Consider the following 21608-nt stretch of genomic DNA (forward strand, 5'->3'; position numbering starts at 1 on the left):
ACTAGCATAAATTAACTAAATAAAGGAGCTGAGTGCTAAAATTTACTTTATATAGGGTTATACTGGACAAATACATAACTGAAATTTAGTTAACAGTTACTAGACTTAAATTTCAAAAGTATTAAAAACAATAATAATATTGTTTAATTAAATGATATATACTATTTCAATTTCAATGCATCAATTTATTAATATTGTCATATGTCATTCTTCAGAACCACTACTGCTGTACTGACCACCTGTCTATGGTGTAACGCTCAGTCATGAAACTTTCACCTTCTCGGAGTGTTTGAACTGCCTCCAGTAGCTGTCATACATGCGCTTGGTAGTTCTCTCAGGATAGCAGGCCACTGTCTTAATGTAAACTTTAAGGCTTCGTTCCAGTAATTGGTTAACTTCTCCATAATCATAGTCATCATACCTGCAAGCAACAGGAAAAAAGCGTTATCATGGGGAAAACAGGACTTTCAGGTGAAATCAACAGACATTTATTGTCTGGAATAACATACCAAAAGCTCATTAATTAATCCATCTATCAAGTTATCTACTGAGTGTCTACAAAGTGCTTTAGACCCTTCTAGGGTATATACCAGTGGGAATATACCAGTGAACAGAAGAAAATACTGCTTAGGCCTTGATCAATGCTCTTTCAAAAACAATCGCTAGGGCCGGGAGTTTGGCCTAGTGGTAAAGTGCTTGCCAACCATGCATGAAGACCTGGGTTCAATTCCTTGGTACCACAACACAGAAAAGCCGGAAATGCAGCTGTGGCTCAAGTGGCAGAGCACTAGCCTTGAGGAAAAAGCCCAAGGACGGTGCCCAGGATCTGAGTTCAAGCCCCAAAACTGGCAAAAACAAAACCAAAAAATCTCCAAATCCAAATTAACCAAACTCACCAGAATTCATTGGCAATTTAAATGGATACAAAACATTTTATTTTTATAAGCTGACTCATTTTCCCAGGGAGGGTTCTCATATTTCTTCTGGTTCTATCACCAATAATTACTGGTGTTTCCTCCTTAATAAAGTCTTACTGGTGTTTCTATATGTGCCTCACTGCTAAGATTTATACTTACAGGGAGAGGGTGAGGAAAGGTGGTAACACTGCCCAAAACGAAATACACTCACAACTTGAGTTATGTTACCTGTACCCCCATCACCTCTGAAGTAACAATAAAAATTTTTGAAAAGATTCAAAACACTTTAAATGAGGAAAATACTTCTCTATAAAATATGTGTATGTGTGACTATATATACATGTACACATATGTACATGTATGTATGCATGTGTATATATATTTTTAAGGGCTATTTCTCTCTTTTTTTGCCAGTACTGCCAGATCTTCACACTTGCTTGGCTTATTTGCTTAACTAGAGCTCTACCATGAGTCAGGCCTCTAGCTGGATTTTTGGTGGTCATTTTGGAAATGGAATCTCAGGAACATTTTTTACTTGGGCTGGCTTCAAAGTGCAATCCACTGAATCTGACTCCTGGGTAGTGAGTCTGAAGTCCACAGCTATAACTAGGACAACCGTCAGGGTTCTCCTCCAAGCAGTATACACACCTGATCCCAAACATGCAGTGTACGTAGTTAAACAAGGCCCTGTGGAGTGTGGTGTCCAGGCCCTCGTGCGTGGCCACGGTGCTGTGCAAGGTAAGGCTGTAGACCATGCGGAACTTCTCGTCCAGCAGGTGTCCAATGTCCGAGTAGAGCCTGTTCACCAGGGAGAACCCCTGGTTCTCCCACGTGTAGTCCTGCAGAGAAAAGGTCTCCAGTTACTGCAAGAGCTCTGTGTGCGTCTCAACGAGGCTTGCTCTTTCTACTCCCTCTCCCTTCCCCTCCTCTCCCTCTTTCTTTCTGGCAGTCCTGGGGCTTGAACTCAGGGCCTAGCCACTGTCCTTGGACAATTTTTGCTCAAAGCTAGTGCTCTGCCACTTGAGCCATAGCACCATTTCTGACTTTTTCTGAGTATGTGTACTGAGGAATCAAACCCAGGGCTTCGTGCATGGCTAGGCAAGAACTAGGCCACACTCCTCGCCCTGATGAGGCGATTTCTGAGCTAGCTCTAGGTTTGCAGCTACTGAACTGCAGTGTGGAGTGTCTCCCTTGCACGCTTGCATGGAGCCTCAGTGGGTCCCCTGCCACATCCAGTGTTGGGCTGTGCACACTCCATTCCCATCCTATGTGGCCAGGCATAGACACCCTCTCGAGAAGCTGAGTGTAGGCAGCCACCTGGTACGGCAATGGGAAGGCAGGTCTCAAGCCTTTGGCTGTGCCAGTGGTATACGATCACATTACAAGACACCTTCTCAGTAGACACATGACTATCACTTCTCTGCTCCCCAAATAATGTATCAACACCATGCATAGCTACACTGTAAAACTGCAAAAAAAAAAAAATACATCAAGTGCTGAGTTCCTTTTGCCTTCTTGGGCAGGAGGAGGGATGCTGAAATAAGTATCCACCAAGTTACACTAGGGTGAAAACTATGCCAACTAAAATTATTTGTAGATCCTATTAAAATGCCCTAACAATTCCAATTGGTTAACATCTCAACATTTAACAGGTAAAATAACAGCATCCTCCTGCTTCTCTGAGTGAAAGCTCACATCACCACCTGAGCTCGGAAAGTTGGCAAATGCTCTTCTCCTCGCCTGGCAAAATCTTCATACCCAAAACCAGGGTCTTCAACATAACGAGAAACATCCGCTGTGACAGTCATGTCATCTCCAAAATCTAAGGAAAAGAACAATCAAGTCTTAAAGACATACAGTTAATAACACTGAACTCATGGATTTCTGAAGTGACTATACTAATTATATGAATTCATACAAAATATCTTACAAAATTTTGAGTATAATTTTATTTGGGGGATGCTGAGAATGAACACTTAATTTTAGCTGTTCAGGCAAAAGGATGAATAAATTGAAATATCTAAACAATAGCACCAAGGATTAATACACTAATTTTTACCAATTAAAAAACTGAAGACACCTCATCTGGATGTGCCAGCAGTGAAAGTCAGCTCAACATAGGTCACTTTTAGCTTGCAAGGTATGGGGAGAGAAGGCTGGGCAGGAGGCCCCGGGGAGAAGGGGGCCTGGGCTGCCCGCCACCCTTCCCCCTTGTCCACCCGGGTGGTGGCTAAGCAGGATTCTGTGTGCGACCATTCACAGAGCTCTACACCTATGCTGTGTGCACATGGCAGAGTTGAAACCATTCAGCATTACTGTCCGGAGGACAGTAATTAGCCAGTCTCAAACACTGAGAGGGCAAAGTCTCCTGAGAGCTATTATCAGTGCCAAGCTTAACAACCACAAGTAAGTTACAGTCAAATAATTCTCAGCATTTGAGATGGACTAATCTACCCTCAAGACAGTCATTTCCATTTAAAAAAAATCACTATTTAGGTGAATGATATGAAAGGCTTCAATTTTGTCTTGAATTTAAGCTATTTAATTTTATTTATTTATTTATTTATGCCAGTCCTGGGGCTTGAACTCAGGGCCCAGGCACTGTCCTTGAGCTTTCTCAAGGCCAGAGCTCTACCACTTGAGTGACAGCATCACTTCTGTTTTTTTCTGTGTATGTGGTACCAAGGAATCAAACCCAGGGCTTTGTGTATGTTAGGCAAGCACTCTACCACTAGGCCAAACTCCAGGCCCGATTTTACGTTTTTTTTTTAAATCACAAAATTAGAATAAATATTCCTATCTAACTTCATAAAAATTGGTCTGTTTCAAATAACATCAAGCCTAGAAATTTGTCTCAAACCCATCTGAAATGAAGCAGACCTTATAAAACCTGCCACGAGAGGCGGAGGCAGGGTCTGTGCAGGTGGCCCTGAGAGGCTACTCTGTGGCTGGCAAACCCTCCTGGTGATGTTGCAGTCTGCCATCACAGCAGGTGTGACAATTACAGTTATGCACACATAGAAACACTTCACTACAAACAAACTCTGTTACTAGTTTATGTTTTTACTACATTAAACTTTCTATTGTTACGTGTATTGAGTGTATTGTTACTTGCACTGTTACATTTATTGAGAGCAGCAGCCTGTTTGCCACTTTTTTTGCATCAGAAGCTCATTGAGTGGCTGAATCAACAGCATTACACACAATTTATCAGCACATAGCACTTGAATGTTCAGGGAACATTCAAGGACAGTCCTGCCTAAGAGAGAAAGCCGTCCACAGGGTGAGGGAGAGGTATGAGTATAGGAAGGGCAGCAGCCAAAGCATTTTTACAAATCCTCATGGGATACATTCAAGGCTATCGTGCTGGTCATTTCCAAACAACAGAGTGACAAACAGAAGTACCTAAATGGGGAAATGGGTGGAAAGTATCTCCAGACACCACAAAAAGACTTTCTTCCTTTTCCTTCTCAAAACGAGTGGTCATCTCTTCCTGAGAAGCGTCCTCATCTTCTCGTTCTTCCTGAAGCCTTTTCATCCTTTCCATTAGAGCTTCTAGCTCACTTAGGGAGTCCACAATCTGGAACCAAATAAGATAATGCTGGTGCTCTTAGTATAAAAACGTGTTTCCTGTTTCAATGTCGTTATGTGCAGCAGTACAGACACAGTTACTAAGGCTGTGGGGAAACACTGACCCACTGTACACGATTACAATTAGGAGGGATCTTTTTAAAAATCCAACTAGGATAGACAAATATCCAGACAGAAAACAGGTAAGTAACTGCGAGAGACTGGAACTGGGGGGAAAGCAAGGCTGGGGTGGGAGGATGGGCTACGACTACCAACAGTTATGGAGCACTTTTTTTTTTTTTGCCAGTCCTGGGCAAATATGATCAAACATATGCACACATGAAAATGTCATAGTGAAACCTATTCTTTTTTATTTTTATTATTTATGTATTTATTTATTGTGGGTTGTGGGGCTTGAACTCGGCTTGGGTACTGTCTCTGAGCTCTTCAGCTCAAGGCTACTTTCTTACCCTTGAGCCAAGCCCCTCTTCCCATTTTCTAGTGATTAATTGGAAATAAGAGTCTCAGGTTCTTTTGTGCCTGGGCTGGCTTTGAACCTTGATTCTCAGATCTCTGCCTCCCAAGTAGCTAGGATTACAGGCATGAGCCCCTGCCCCCGGCTAAACCTATTCTTTGTACACTAATAAGTGTTTAAAAGTCTCACTTTAATTCATATGTCAGCCAGCCCAACAGTTTTTAGTCTGATGGCCACAGTACATTTGGGTGTATTGTTGTGTTAAAAGGTGCTCCATGGGGCCGGGAGTTTGGCCTAGTGGTAGAGTGCTTGCCTAGCATGCATGAAGACCCAGGTTCGATTCTATGTATGTACCATATACATAGAAAAAAGCCGGAGGTGGTGCTGAGGCTCAGGTGGTAAGCGCTAGCCTTGAGAAAGTCCAAGGACAGTGCTCAGGCCCTGAACTCAAGCCCAGGACTGGCAAAAAAAAATAAATAAATAAAAATAAAAAAATTTGAATTTCACATATGAGAGAAAAGGTATTGTCTTTCTGAATATGGCCTTTTTTTCTAATTTGATAACTTTTTTAAAGTTCCCAAGTGAGTTTTTTTTTTACTACCTCCAAAGACACATAACCGATTCAAACATTTCCATAAGCATGATGATTATGCTTCATTTATAAATATAAAATGTTAAGTATATACATATATATTTATACACTTAAAACCACAATTCTAATATTTGGTAAACTTTAAACTATACTGAAAAAAAAACACAACTTCAAATTTCTATTTCTACTTCTGCTCTTAAAAGATACATTTCCTAATGCGCCTGGGATGAACTTCAAAGGAATCTAGGGCTCATTATGATTGACTTATATACTAGCAAATTGTTGAAGCTTGACACACTGGATATTTCCTTGCTCTGTATAATGGAACTTTTTGGTACACAGTAAACACACACACACACACACACACACACACACACACACACACAAGCCACCCTTAAGTGGTGCTGTGACTCAAGGGGTAGGGTAGTAGCGTTGAGATGAAGAGCTCAGGGATAACACCCAGGCCCAGAGTTCAAGTCCCATTACAGGAAAAAAAAAAAAACCAAACTGAAAAAATAGATACATTTATTTCCATTATTTGTTCTAGTATTTTATAGATATAGAGAGAGTATTTCAGATATACTCTGAAGATTTGCTTTTTAAAGTGCAAAGAATCTAAATTTAAGATGCTATAATCCTTAGACTGGAGTATTTATTTTATGATTTGTAACAACATGATTTGTTTCATAAAAACCTTTAGAAGACAAGTTGGAGCTTGAGATACTAGTTACATTTTTAATGAATGTTTAAAATTGTAAGAAGTTACACAAGAAGTGGTGCTGTGGCTCAAAGGGTAGAGCACTAGCCTTGAGCTGAAGAGCTCAGGGACAAGGCAAGGCCCATAACCAAGCAAAAAAAAAAAAAAAAAAGTTACACAAAGAGGTTCCGTTCCACACAGCTGGATGCATGTGTCTTGATTAGTGTCACCCTTGCGTCCTCCTCTCATCTCTTCTAATTCCACTCCCCAAGTCTCCAGGATCCACTTTCACGTCTGCTTACATTTTTATAATAGGAAAAACTATACAAAATTGTTTCAAGTGAATAAAGTCACAAAATGGATTCTTTTTAGGTATTTTTTTAAACATTAAGACATTTAAAACAAAACTGGTAAAGAAAAATTGCTAAGGAAACAAACCCCCAAACTGCTGCCTGCAAGGGATGCGTTTTCTATGTTGTTGTCGTTAGCCAGATCACAGATGCAGAAACTGTTCACAGACAGGAGCCCGAGCCCACTGGAGATTTCCGGGTCCCGCTCTGGGTTGATGCCACTACCAAACACAAAGCTTGCCAAGGCGTGGAAATGGGCCAGGAGGACCACAGCATGGACCAGTTCAGGCAGGGACCAGTTATTTTCTCCAGTTTTGACAAGTTTCTGAAATAACAATGAAAGTCTAAGAACCAAAGAATGCTGCAAAACACTCTTTAAAAACACAAGTAATCTAATTGTGTAATTTACGGTAATGAAACTCACAAAACATTTCACATGTTCAAGATATGGCTTTGGTTAAATAATGTTACAGTAAATTACCAGAGATTACAGGGTGACTTCTAAATGCTCTACTATACAATGAATCATCTGCTCCCAAAAGCCTTTATACATTATGTTATTAAGATACATCAAAAACATTAAATCTAGAAGAAAATGTAAAGATATTCTAGCAAAATCACTTATTTTTAAGGTATTTTGAAAATCCACAAAGCCAACTGTAAACCCAACTTAGTATGTCAGTTTTTTAGTATCCTTTCAGTATGAAGACCTGCCAAAGATGGAGACCACAGAATATTAACTCATATTTGAATAAGGAGTTTGAAGTTTTCAAAGCACCTTTCTCTATACGATTTTACTTGATCCTTCCACTGAATGATGAAAGCCATTAAAAAAAAAAAAGCAGTAATTCCTTCATCGATTTGCTCCAAAGGTGAATTCCATCAGTGAGTACTAAGGAGTTTTTCCTACAGTTCACACAGTGCCTCCCCTCCTCTCTTCCTTCCCTTCTCTACTGAGTGCAGGGGCTTTCCTGCTCACTTTCACTTGGCTCACTTCCTGGCTAAAACAAAAATTTCTTTTACTTGACTCTATAGTTCAACAACACACACAGAAACACCTTAATCTGATATATTACAAATAGCTCAGGGAAAAGAAAGAAAATAATCCAATTTTTAAATGCAAATAAAATCAGGGGCCAGGAGTTTGGCCTAGCAGTAGAGTGCTAGCCTAGCATGCACAAAGACCTGGGTTTGATTCTTCAGTACTACATACATAGAAAAAAGCCAGAAGTGGTGCTGAGGCTCAAGTGGCAGAGCTCTAGCCTTGAGAAAGTCCAAGGACAGTCCTGAGGTCCTGAGTTCAATGCCAGGACTGGCAAAAAAATTTAAAACCTTTAACCATTATTATATAGTTATGATCACATATATTTACTTTTCTGTCTTTCAAATTTGGCCTTCTGACACATACTATCTCCTAAAATTCTATACCATTCTATAATTTTTTGAGAACAGGCTAAATATTGTCCATCAGTATTTAACTGTGTACTTAACTTTGTCTCCAATCCTGAGCTACTAAAATGGTTAACTTCCTCCCTACTTTCTTTGGTTAACTGGAAGAATAAATTTGCTTTTTTATTTTATTTATTATTATTATGCACTGGTCCTTTTTTTTTTTCCTCAAGGCATGCGAGGCAAGCACTCTACCACTAGGCCAAACTCCCAGCCCCACTTTTTATATTTTTATATTTTGGGAATATTTCCTAGTATGATTTTTAAATACTTTGATCATTTTTATATTATTATTGAGGAATTTTGTTGAACTTTTTAGAATTTCCAGTGTCTTGGCCAGTATTTTTAGCATGTTCATTAACCTGGGAACATAGTCAATGCTTATAATAATTTGTCATTTCATATTCGTTTCAGTTTTTAAAGTCACTGTATCATGGCTTCTTTCCCAAAAAACTACCAAATGACAAACTTCTTTCTTTTCTTTCTACCCAGAAATGGGATTGTTTTTATCTCCTTTTAGTCAACCTTCAGCATCCTTATTTGCCTTCAAAATGCTGGCTTGTCTTAATTCTATCTATAATCTTCTTTCTTTGTATATAGCATCTGAAGATCTAGAGAATTTGTTTCTTCTACTTGAACTTTGTCCATCTGCAAATAACTATCTGATTTTATTCCTAATCCACCCTTTATGGGAACTATATATTTTCTCCGGTGATTAGCTCTTACCTGATGGCTCTTACAATCTTCTGTGAAGGCTCAAGTCAGTAAGGAAGGCAGCCTTACAGTGGTTCTCAAAATCATTCCTACCCCGTGTCTTTCCTTTTCTCCATTCTTACATCCTGCTAACGTGTTCTGCTCATTCTCATACAGACTATGTACTATAGTCTTTTCTCCACCTGATCCCTGGATCGTTTCACAAAAAAAAAACAAACATCTCTGGGGTGGGAACACTGTTCAAGTAGATGAATGCTTGCCTACCATGCTGGAAGTTCTTTGGCCAGTCCTCAGTGCCACAAAACTTACTCAACCAGCCTCTTATCCCTTGGGTGCAGTGTGATGTAGAAATGGCCTTTTAGTCTGCAGCCTTTATAATTTATATTCGTATTACTATGTGTGCTTACTTTACAACTTGGCACAAACTCCTAGTCAGTCAGCTCGTCATCAGTGATAGCCAAGCTCTTTTTATTTTTATTTTTTTGCCAGTTCCGGGTCTTGAGCTCAGGGCCTGAGCACTGTCCCTGGGCTTTCTCAAAGCTAGAGCTCTACCACTTGAGCCACAGCACCACGTCTGGCTTTTGTATGTATGTGGTACCAAGGAATCAAACCCAGAGCTTCATGCATGCTAGGCAAGCACTCTACCACTAGGTCACACTCTTGGTCCTCTTCTAACTTACTATGACATGACATTTTCCTTTTATCCTTTGAAATTTTCTCCTCTACTAGAAAACACCCTCTTAGTCTTTCACGCTGGCTCAAATGTGACTTTCAAGCAACCACAGAGCCCATTGTCTGAGCAAGTAAGTACTCACTCACATACTATTGCTCTACAGGATTGTCACTGCATGTGCCTTTGTCCCCACGGACTAGAAGCACACCCAAGGGAAGGCCCTGATCTTGTCATCCCACCAGTGTCTGGCACAAAGTAACTCAGATGGGAGTAAAAGTAGTATATTTACTGACCATTATCCAATCAGAACACAAACCCTGGGAAAGGATTATGCATCAAAAACTTCCAGAAAACCTAAAAGTATACAGATCGACATGTTACACTTGGTTACAAACCTGACAAACAGGGCTGGGAGTTTGGCCTCGTGTGCCAGCCCACTCTATAATAACCTTGCCTGGCTGAGACCAAGTGCTTGTACTAGACATCACTTCAGTTCTCATCTAGGCTTAGCTCCTACCATCTTCTAAGACTTCACACGCTAGCTGGAGAATCACTTCTTATTTATATAAACACTTTCTGTTCATCTTCAAGTTAAGAACTATTAGGACTACAAAGAGTTTAGAACTCATCTCATCCGGACCCTCCCAGAGGGGAGAGAGGGCAGATCCTACAGAAGGTAATGCACTGAGGAAAGGTGTATGCGAGGATCTAGCAGAGGACTGGGCACTGCCTGCTGGAGACCTTCCCATCCCACCTGCAGTGTCATGGCCCCTTACCAACCCCGTATGGAAGTAAAGTATTCATCTGTAGTTAAACCTGTTGACTTTTCAAATTTATATACAGTTTTTAAATTATTATTTTATTTTTTTGTGGGTCATGGGGCTTGAACTTGGCCTGGATACTGTCCCTGAACTCTTCAGCTGAAGGCTACGGCCCTACTCCACGAGCCAAGCCCCACTTCCCGTTTTCTAGAGGTTAAATGGAGATAAGAGTCTCAGGTTCTTTTGTGCCCAGGCTGGTTTTGAACTTTGATCCTCAGATCTCAGCCTCCTGTGTATCTAGGATTACAGGCATGAGCCACCACGCCTGGCTCAAATTTATCTTTTTTACACCTACTAATACAATACTTTCCATTTTCAAGATTCTAAAATGCAAGTGTTTCAAATTAAGTCTTTGAAGTTTTTAACTAAAATAATAACTCAGAAGCATTAGTAAGTATCCTTTCGTTCCAAAGAAACACTCAGTACCTGAATGTGTTCTTTTGTGATCAGCCAGGGGCGGTGTGCTAGCAGCTTGTTTATTTCATTAAGATTTTTCAGCCTTTGTGGCACATATTCCAAACCATTCAGCCATTCAGCTATACCTCCAGTCTTTAAAAATTCATCCACATGCATGTTTATCAAGTAAGAGCACTGATGTCTAGCTGCAGCCTAAGGTATAAAGAAAAGAATTCATGGGTAAAACAAACATAATAGCCTCATTCTATTTGTAAATAAATTAGATGAAGCCATTTAACATTTTTGTGTGGGTGTCTAGGTCTGGAGACTTAAATTCACTGCCTTAGCAATGTCTCTGAGCTTTTTCACTTAAGACTAACGCTCTACCACTTTGAATCATAGCTTTTTGGAAGTTAACTGGAGCTAAGACCATCACAGACTTTCTTGCCCTAGCTGGCTTTGAATCGTGATCTTCAGATCTCAGCCTCCTGAATCACTAGCTTTACAGGCATGTAATGTCCAATGCCCAGCATAATTTGTATTTTTTTGTCCAGTCCTGGGCTTGGGTTCAGGGCCTGAGCACTGTCTTTGGGTTTTCTCAAGGCTAGAGCTACACCACTTGAGCCAGAATATCACTTCTAGCTTTTTCTATGTATATGGTACGGGGGAATCAAATCCAGGTCTTTGTGCACATTAGGCAAGCACTCTGCTACTAGGCCAAACTCCTGGCCCACAGCATAATATTTTTATAACTAATAACTTAAAAAAAAACAAACCAGAATGAGGCCGGGAGTTTGGCCTAGTGATAGAATGCTTGCCTAGCATGCACAAAGACCAGGGTTCGATTCCTTGGAACCACATACATAGAAAAAAGCCAGAGGTGGTGCTGACGCTCAAGTGGTAGAGCTCTAGCCTTCAGAAAGCCCAAGGACAGTGCTCAGGCCCTGAGCTCAAGCCCAGAACTAACAAAAAATTTAAAAATATATTTTTTTAAATAAAAAAAACAATCTTCTTTGAAAATGTACATTATATTTCTGCAGTAGGCTCTTGAATCTGTGTGCTTATAGAAAGCAATAATGATTACATGAAGCCAATTACCTCTTCCAGAACTTGGTATAAATTAATCCAGAACCCAGAACCCAGTTGATAAGTCATTTTAAGGAAACACATACTCTACCCACTATGCAAACATATCATTCTCTTTGTAGTACACCAATATCTTATTAATATGTACCTCAATAATTCAGAACTCTGACTAACTCAAGCACTTCTCTTAGATATCTGCCAGACCTGATCCCCTCACCCTACTTAGCTGACACTGGAACTCACTGAGTCCTTTGCACAGTTTTGCTGAAGACAGCTAAGTAAAGGCAAATAAAGCAAATTCTGACCTCTTGTTTCACAGTGGCTTCTGAGTAAAGTACCAACGGTCTTCCTTTCTTATTTTTCTATGTGGGCTCTTTCTTGGCTTCCACACATTGTCTTTACAAGCTTTACTGTCATTAAAATTTCAAGCTAAAATTATAGTTTTAGTCAAGTTCATACTTCTAGAAATGCTGTTTGTTGTTCAAAACTTCAGTAAGAATACAGAAAAGATAATCAAGTGGCATTTGGTAAAAACTACTCTACTAAATCCAGCTATTTCTGCTAGCTCTGTTAGTCTAGCTGTTCTCTTAAATCCCCCAAACACACGGCACTGACGCTGTGTTTTCACTAAGCTTCTCCATTAACAAGCCAGCAGGTGCACTATTTCTTTTTACTAGTTCATTTTGGCTGCCCATCGTCCTAGGTTAGAGAGTCTCCTCCTCAGTCCCATCACTGGCTGATTAACAATTACTAGATAGCCTGCCTATAAGAACTATACTTCACAGTGTTACAGCCAGTGAAGAATTCTCCTATTCAGACTCTCCACTAGTGACCACTGATACTTTCTTCTTATCTGACCAAATTAGTGATCATTTTCATGTATAAGATAAATGACCAAGGAAAATAACCAGTAATTTGAAATTATCAATGACAAAAAGAAGGCTGGGAGTTTGTCCTAGTGGTAGAGTGCTTGCCTAGCATGCACAAAGACCTGGGTTCAATTCCTCAGTGCCACATACATAGAAAAGCCAGAAATGGTGCTGGGGCTCAAATGGTAGTGTTAGCCTTGAGGAAAAAAACCAAAGACAGTGCTCAGGCACTGAGTTCAAGCTCCAGAACTGGCAAAAAAAAAAAAAAAAAGATAAATCAAGAATAAAAACATAAAAAAACTGTAAAATATTATTTGGATCTGTTAAAGGTAGACAATGAGTTCACTGAGATTTAAAAGAAACATTTATCAATGGAGTTGATGTTTGAAAAGCTGCACTGTTCTTAGGTTACGTTTCTAAGCTTATCTTTACACACTCGCACGCACGTCCTATCTCAGGAGGGAAGGCCCTGTGCCTACCATTATTGCGATGTAGTGCCTGTGTGGCAGGGGGAGGGGGCCGTCCATCCGCAGCATGTAAAACTGGCTCCTCAGAAAAGACTCCAGGTATTGCGTGTGCAGACTCATGACCTGCGTGATGTTGTCCAGGCGGCCGGAGGTTGAGTACTCCTCCACCAGGAAGGTCGTTCGCTCATCCACCGTGTTTGCATGGACAACCTTAGAACCAAGAAACAACGCAAAATAAGTGTTGTGCCTTTGGGGCTGGGAGTTTGGCCTAGTGGTAGAATGTTTGCCTAGCATGCACAAAGACCAAGGTTCGATTCCTTGGTACCACAGGAGTACGTAGAAAAAAGCTGGAAACGGTGCTGTGGCTCAAGTGGTAGAGCTCTAACCTTGAGAAAGTCCAAGGACAATGCTCAGGCCCTGAGTTCAAGCCCCAGGACAAGCAAAGAAAAAAAGTATCGCACTTTCAACAGACCCGATTTACATGAATTTTGCTGCTACTGAATGAAGCAAATGAATATTCATTTGATGTTAACAGGCTCTTAAATTATGCAGTTGCTCATCTAGAAACAGTTTTTTAAAAAATACCATTCAGTTTTGGCTTTGATATCATGATTTATTAAACAACAAATGTTAAATTGTCAAACATTAAACACACAGTATAAAACTGAGGGAAGAAGTTTCCATCTGCTTTGCTAGGCATTTGAAGCAAATTGTTACACCAATTGCCTGCCATTGTTGTACCAATCTGTAGTGAGCAAAAGCAGCAGCATGTGATTATACACATTTACATTTGATCTCATCAGCTTGTGAAAATAATGAAATTAGATTATATTAGACAATGCTTCCAGTCTGATCCTTTGTTTTTTTATTTGTCAACATTCTGTTTCATTTTCTATTTGCTGGTACTAGGGCTTGAACTCAGGGTCTGGGTACTGTCCTTGGACATGTTTTGCCCAAGGCCAGTGTTCTACCACTTGAGCCACAGCACCATTTCCAGCTTTTTCTGTGTATGTGGTACCAAGGAATTGAACCCAGGTCTTCATTCATGCTAGGGGAGCACTCTACCACCAGGCCACACTCCCAGCCCTCTTCCTCCTGGTTTTCTGACATATGAATAAGAAACTTCAGAGTAAAACACATTTTTGCTGACACATTAAACATGTTTGCCTTTCTTTTTAAATCGAACTATGTGTTTTCAGACAGACACACTTACTTCCTTCTCTGGAATAAAGGCACTTGGTCCTCGGGTCAAGGGTTGAGAGACTCTGAGTCTTTTATCCTATTTTTAAAAGAAAAGTTTTGTATATTAATGATGATTTTCTAAGAAAAGTTAAGTAGGTAAATTTCTATTCCTATGATACTAAAATGCATAGAAGAAATGAATAAAGAGAATTCTGTGAAAGCAGAACGAGTTTGGGTCCAGATCAGCAAATTCATAGGGTCACTGTGTGGATGACAGATAAAGAGCTAAACTCCTATTCTGTGCTGTTTCCCTCTGCCACAGCCTACATCAGCACACCGTTCACACTGGATAGGACTGTGCATTGCTAACCACTGTGATAAAGTTGAATCTGAGGGCAGACTAGTACAGCAGCCTCTGTTAATGTTTTGGAACTAAGAACAAAAGTACACTCAAACAAGGATTGCATGCAAATTTCCTACAGCAATTATTTCACTTGTGAGATATCTTTACATTCTGTACACAATGCAAGTATATGAATATAAAACTTCTATACCTGAAAAACTGTAACACCTGAAATAGAGATTGGCTGAATTTAAGAAATAGAGAAAACATTAATTCTTATGGTTCTACTTGCTATCATATTATAATAGGGTATATAATTTTTTTTGTGGGTCATGGGGCTTGAACTTGGCTTAGACACTCTCCCTGAGCTCTTCAGCTCAAGGCTACTGCCATAGCCCTTGAGCTACAGCCCCACTTCCCATTTTTTAGTGATTAATTTTATAGTTATAGTAATCACACCACAGTGACTCTGGTCAGATGCAGCTAAATCCCCTAAATGTCTTTTCCCAATGAAAGCTTTGAGGGTCATACTTTCCCAGCCACTTCTCAATCACAAGAGCTTTTCTCATGCTGAGAAATATTTTCTCTCACATCTGAAAATAATATTAATCACAGGTAGTAGTTTTCTCTATTAATAAACTTCCATAACACTTAAAATGAAAAAAACAGGACCTCATTATACTCTTAAAATGCAAGATATATTCTATTGGGATCAATATATTTTACTGAGACTAGCAAGTTTAGATGTCTCTATTTGTCAATAATTGTCTTCCTAGATTCAAATAAAAGAAATGTTTACAAATATCTATCACTAGTTCACTGAAAAACAAAATAGAGCTGGTCCTGTGGCTCTTGGTAGAGGGCAGAGGAACTCAAAACCCATCTATACCCCGAACAATAATGAAAAACAGTCCACTTCTGTACTATTATTATGGCCTTGGTGAATGAACCACAGCTTCTATGGATATCTAGTAGGTGTGGAAACATTTATCAGTGTATAGTCAAATATATCATCTCATTTGAGTTTGTTCTTGGAATCATCCCTTTCTAATCATTTCCTACCCTTGTTTCTAAATTGCAAAATTTTTAAATTTTAAAAAACAACGTTTTATGCTAAAAGACAAACCAAAAAAAGTGCAATAAAGAAAAGTAGATTATAAAGATAATTTCTTATAATGCAACCACCCAGAAGTTAGTACCGATGACTTTGCAGTCCATATCTGTCTTCTTAAAAAGGAAAAAAATTAAACATCAAATTTTTTTTAAAAAAATGCTGATTTTTCCATATGGATCTGTACCTTAAAGCTGCCAGCATTACATGGTATTTATGACCATAATTTGTTCTCCCAATCCCCTCATCACAGGGTTCACATGTACTGGTGATGTTTGAAGATGAAGTTGAGTCAGCTAGACAGCCAACTGAACAAAGATAAATTGGAGTGCAGGAGGAATCAAAGAAGACCCGGCCTTTGGGAAGCAGTGCCAGCATCAGCCTTCGTATAGGGGGGTGCTGGCAGCCAGAATCAAAAGACTGCCCCCTGAAGGAGGGGAGGCAAAGAAGCAGCATGGTCAATCGTGTCTAGTAAACAGAAAAATGAGCAGAAGACCACAAGTTGAGGGATCACAAAAAAATGCCATACTTGGTTAATGTTTTTTTTTTTTTTTTTTTCCCAGTCCTGGGCTTGAGCTCGGGCCTAGGCACTGTCCTTGGGCTTTTCTCAAGGCTTGAGCCTCAGCATCACTTCCAGCTTTTTTCTATGTATGTGGTACCGAGGAATCGAACCCGGGTCTTCGTGTATGCTAGGCAAGCACTCTAACTAGGCCAAACTCCTGGCCCTCTTTTCTTTTTTAATCTTTGAAATTGCTTCTGATATTCCAGAGATATCTCCATTTAAATATCACCAGGAATAAAGACCCTTTTTTTTTTCCTCTCAGATATGAGCTCCAGCCCTAAAATGAAGCCTGAATCAAGTTTCCCATAGATCTGCAAATAGTGATGAAGAGGTTGTGTAGCAGATAAAACACTGGGCTGGGGTGGGGGTGGGGAAGAAGGAGAGGTAGTTCCACTAGGTGAATTAGTCATGTAGAAATTGACAGATGAAGGGGGGGGGGTGGCTCACGCCTGTAATCCTAACTACTCAGGAAGCTGAGATCTGAGCATCAAGGTTCAAAAGGACCTGAGACTCTTATCTCCAATTAACCTCTAGAAAAGGGAAGTAGGGCTTGGCTCAAGGGAGGGTGGTAGCCTTGAGATGAAGAGCTCAAGGACAGCGCCCAGGCCAAGTTCAAGCCCTATGACCCACCAAAAAAAACAGAAAGAAAAGAAATTGACAGATGTATTCTTGCACTTTCTCTTTGCCATATTGCTATTTAAGAACATGAAAATGCTTTTCTAAATGTTCCTTTTGAAAATAATTTTTTTTTGTTGGTTGTAGGGCTTGAACTCTGGGCCTGGGCGTTGTCCCTGAGCTCTTCAGCATAAGGCTACGGCCCTACCCCTTGAGCCACAGCACCACTAAATGTCCCTTTTGATAAGACTCAAAGTCAAAAACTGACTGGCCATTGCCATGGAGCCAGTTCTATTTAAGGTGCTGCATTAGTGCTTTCCTCCAAGAAGATAGAAAAATGGTCACCAGAGAAGCACCTTTCTCCAGTTTAGACTACAGCAACTGTGCATGCTTCTAGGGTAGCCAGTATAGAAGACACAATGTATCCATAAACTGCACTGTTAAATGGAAACTTCTTTGTGCCAGTACCTAAAATAATATTTCTTTAAGAATATTATGCAATGTTGGCTGGGAGTTTGACCTAGTGGTAGAGTGCTTGCCTAGCATGCACAAAGACCTGGGTTCAATTCCTCAGTACCACATACATAGAAAAAAAGCCGGAAGTGGTGCTGAGGCTCAAGTGGTAGAGCTCTAGCTTTGAGAAAGTCCAAGGACAATGCTCAGGCCCTGAGCTCAAGCCCAGGACTGGCAAAAAAAAAAAAAAAAAAAATATATATATATATATATACATACATATATATTATGCAATGAAAATAACCACATTAATCCTCAATCTGTCCTTAGAAGAAATGTTTAATTTAAATGTTTAATTTCTCCTTTAAAAAACACATGTTCATTTCTCCATGGAAATTTAAAATAAGATTCTTTCTGAAAGAAAAATAATCTAAAATGGAAAAGCCCACTGGAATCTAACAAAATGTGCATTAAAATACTAATCTCAACCATGCATGGTGGTAGCACATACCTATAATCCCAAATACTCAGAACATGGAGAGAAAACACCTAGTGTGTAGTCAACAGGGTAAGAGGCAGACAGACTCTGACTCAAAAAAAATGCAAAATGAATTACAATATTGTAATATAAACAATAATATCAAGAGATCGTTACACTTGATTTCAATCATGAACTGGTTTCCAAAACTGAATTCTTTTTTCCCTGAAGCTAAAGCTCAGTATCTAGTAAGAATAAAGGCTGCTCTTAAGGAGGGCACAGTATACCTGAAGGTTTCAAATGTATAACTGCATTTTTAAAAAATTGTCAAAATGACTATGATAATATAAAACCTGCAACACATGAAACAATTAACAGAGACAAATGAATGACTAGTCAATAGTATAAGGAAAGCCATTCTATTGCTTGAAACACATAAAGTTGCTAGCATCTGGCCATTCTGACCACAAAGGCCATGCTTGTAACAATCAGCTTAATATTCCTAGCACTCTGACAGTATCTTTGCTTACAGAACACTCAGAGTTGTCAAAATATGTGATTACAAAGGAGTGAAAAAGTGCCACAAGCACAGCAAGTGCCTCACTGGGACGACCTACACATGTACTTTAAATGTCAAATCTTCCAACTGAACACTACAACTGTTCTGCCTGCTTAAGTAGCACCCACAAATTCAACCCTGCTGTCCACCCTGTTTTCGGGGTGGTAAGCACACGCTACTCCCTGGCTTCCTTGATGCAGCTGGGCCTCCACTTTTTTTTTTTTGCCAGTCCTGGCTTTAAACTCAGGGTCTGGGCACTGTCCTTGGGCTTTCTCAAGGCTAGCTAGAGCTCTACCCCTTGAGCCACAGCACCTCTTCTGGCTTTTTCTATGTATATAGTGCAGGGGAATCAAACTCAGGGATCCATGCACCCTAGGCAAGCACTCTACTGCTAGGCTACACTCCCGGCCCTTTTCTTTCTTTTTTTTTTTAAATAAAAATTTTATTAAAGTAACTGATAGCAGAGCAAGTTAGATTTAATAAGAATAATGGATTTGATGAGTTTTGTTTATTCAACTATTTCTCTATGTGGTTTACCTCTTCACTATTTTTGCTAAAACTAACTTACAAATTAGGCATATTTAACACTTTAAGAATTTTCTTTGCAAGATCCTGAATTCTTTGGAAGTATTTGAAAGATAATGAACTAGAATTGTGAAGGCATTTCTAAGAAAACAACACACAACTCAATATTTAGATACTGCATTAAACCAAATGATTTCCTTTGAAAGTGAATTTGGATCCTTTTGAAGTTTCCTAAAAATTCAACAATATACTTCCACAAATGAAGCTGCTCATAGACAGAAAAAGACCCTTTTTCTCACTCATAATGAATATAACAGCAAACAGTAATTCATACTAAATGCACCTGATTTTCATTGTTCCATGATGAACTACACTAATATAAATTCAAAGTGCTATGACTAATTTCTATCTGTACACTTCATTAAGGGGAAGGCACAAGAAGAATTCAAAGACCTTATACCTGAATTTCACTTGTATTTTTATCAGAAAGCCATGTCTTTTCTTGCAAGCACACCTTTCTAGGCTCTTTTTAGAATGAGGAGTCTCAACTTCTGGATGCTGATCTCCCTAAGAGCACTTGGGAATGGCAATCCACAAGCCTCCAAAGGTGCCAAGTCACGTTCCAACCGGCACAAACTCTTCTGTTTCCCTCTGCCCTGACTTCATGCTCCCACAGGAGTCAAAACTGAACATGCGTTGTCAGGAGGAGCTGGAACACTGACGGGGACGGGCACGGCCAGTCTAAGAACCGAGACGCGACCACCCCTCTGGGCGCGCCTCCTCTTGCTAAGGGTTACCAAGAGGAAGGGAGAACGGGAGCTCTGCACGGCGCACGGTCCCAGTTCTCACAAAAGAAGGGCTGGAGGCCTAGCGCTACCGCCCGACGTTTTGCTAGCCACACAACTGCACCGTCGTGAAAGGGCGTTCACGCGCGCCGTTCCTCCGCAGTCGCCGCGGCTGAGCCGACTGTGTCTGTCACCCTCGGACGCGCCTTTGCCGTTTGAATTGGGCAGCGCTTCTGTTGGGGGGGCGAGGCGGCCCTGCGGTGAAAGCGCTTCGAGGCGGCCATTCCCCAGGGGCCCGCGGCGCGCCTGGAGGAACCCGCGCGGTCCACCACCCGCCCCCTCCTCCGCGCCTGCCTCACGAGGGAGGCGCCAGGGTGCACTGAACGACCTGGTCAGCCTCAAGTCCGCGCCGTCTCCGCACTTACTCCTCACACAGGAACACGGGAAAAAGCCAAGTCCAGCTGCGGGCAACGGGGCTGAGAAGCAGCGGCGCCCGGCCGCCGCGGGGGAAGCAGCCCGTTCTGGGTGGAGAGCCCGGCGCCCGGCCGCCGCGGGGGAAGCAGCCCGTTCTGGGTGGAGAGCCCGGCGCCCGGCGCGGGCTCCCCCCGGGCTCCCCCCGCGCCGCGCCGCTCCAGTCAGCACTTTTAATTCATTCGTCCGGACGGACCGGAGCTCCTCGTCCCCGGGCTTCGCTCGGCGCGCGCACCAGAACGCGCGGGGGCGAAGCGGACGCCGTGCCGGCCCGGCCCGCGGGGGGCCGCGGCGCCCCGGGGTGCTCGACCTCCCCCCGCCCGGCGCGGGCCGCGCAGCCCGGCTCCCTCCCGCCAGCGACCCCCGGCCCGGCACCGGGAGGGCCTGCGGAGACGGCAGCCGTCCCGGGCCTCGCCCCCGGCCCCGCGCCCCCCGCCCCCGGCCCCGCGCCCGCGCCCCGGCCCGCGCACCTCCCGCCGCACCTTCCGGCAGTGGGAACAGAGCAGGTACTGGGCGGCGGCGGAGGGGCTGCCGCCGCCTCGGTTCATCTCGACGGGGCCGCGCCGTCACCGCCGCCGGCCGCGCCGCCGCAGGGCCGGACCGAGCTCCGCCGCCGTCGCGCTGCAGCTCCGCGTCCCCGCGGCGGAACGGGGAGACCGGGGCGCCGGCGGAGAGCGAGCAGCTGCCCGAGCGACGGCGGCGACGGCGGCGGCGGCTCCTCACCGTCCCGCCGCTCCTCCCGCCTCCATCCGCGCCCCCCGCCCCCGCCAGGCCCCGGCGAGCCGCCGCCGCCGCCGCCGCCGTGCGGCCCCGCCCCCCGCTCGCCGCCCGCGCCGCCTCCGCGCCCGGCGCCGCCCCCGCCCGCCAGTCACTCCGCGCGGACCACGCCCCCTGGCGCCAGCCCACAGCCAATGAGCTTCAGAGCCCGGCCGGGAGCCGCGCCCGCCAATCGCAGCGGCCGAGACCGCCTCGAATCTCCGGGCAAGTTAAGTTTATCCCCCTGCCTGGGAACTGAGGGAGGAGGCGGGACTACGTGGATGCCGCTCTGCCAATGGGAGGGAGAGAAGTAACATATGCAAATTATCCCCCGAGCCGACCACGCCCCTCTCCTAGGTTGGTCCTTCTTGGAAATGGTGAAGAGTGGGGACCGTAGGTGGAAGCTCCCTGGCCCGGGAGGTCCGGGGTGGGCTCTGCCCCTGCACCTTCGGTTCAAACCTCTCAACGAAGCGACCTTCTTGGTGCGGGAGGGTTTCTTGTGCCCTCCTCCGGGGGCTCGGAGGTGGGGGGGCGCCTCTGGGCGGCAGGGTCCCCTCTGGAAAGCCCTGCAGACCCCAGCGCAATCAAGGAGCGTTCCTCTACTGTACGGGATGAGGGCGCGGAGTCCTGTCCCCCAGGTCCTCCCGGGGGCGGCCCGGGAGAGGCTGGCGTCCACGCCTGGGGGGGGGCGC

General features: G+C 42.9%; 1 protein-coding gene across 2 annotated transcripts in view; it reads right to left on the reverse strand.

Annotated features, from left to right (window-relative positions):
• The window catches only part of Sesn3 (sestrin 3), a 34076-nt gene extending 13245 nt beyond the window's left edge, over positions 1–20831 (reverse strand). The window contains exons 1-9 of one of the 2 annotated variants that reach the window (XM_090319206.1): positions 20643–20831; positions 14290–14355; positions 13089–13286; positions 10685–10867; positions 6690–6926; positions 4323–4497; positions 2621–2739; positions 1566–1756; positions 277–421 (exon numbers count right to left, since the gene is read on the reverse strand). In XM_090319206.1, coding sequence (XP_090175332.1) covers positions 277–421; positions 1566–1756; positions 2621–2739; positions 4323–4497; positions 6690–6926; positions 10685–10867; positions 13089–13286; positions 14290–14355; positions 20643–20708 — 1380 coding nt within the window. In that variant the 5' untranslated portion in view covers positions 20709–20831. The remainder of the gene's footprint in view (positions 1–276; positions 422–1565; positions 1757–2620; positions 2740–4322; positions 4498–6689; positions 6927–10684; positions 10868–13088; positions 13287–14289; positions 14356–20642) is intronic. The other variant, XM_090319207.1, reaches the window with a different exon arrangement.
• Between the last annotated feature and the right edge of the window lie 777 nt (positions 20832–21608).

This window comes from Megascapheus bottae, chromosome 27 (assembly GCF_031878675.1).
Source record: "Megascapheus bottae isolate mThoBot1 chromosome 27, mThoBot2.hap1, whole genome shotgun sequence".
NCBI classification, from domain to species: domain Eukaryota; kingdom Metazoa; phylum Chordata; class Mammalia; order Rodentia; family Geomyidae; genus Megascapheus; species Megascapheus bottae.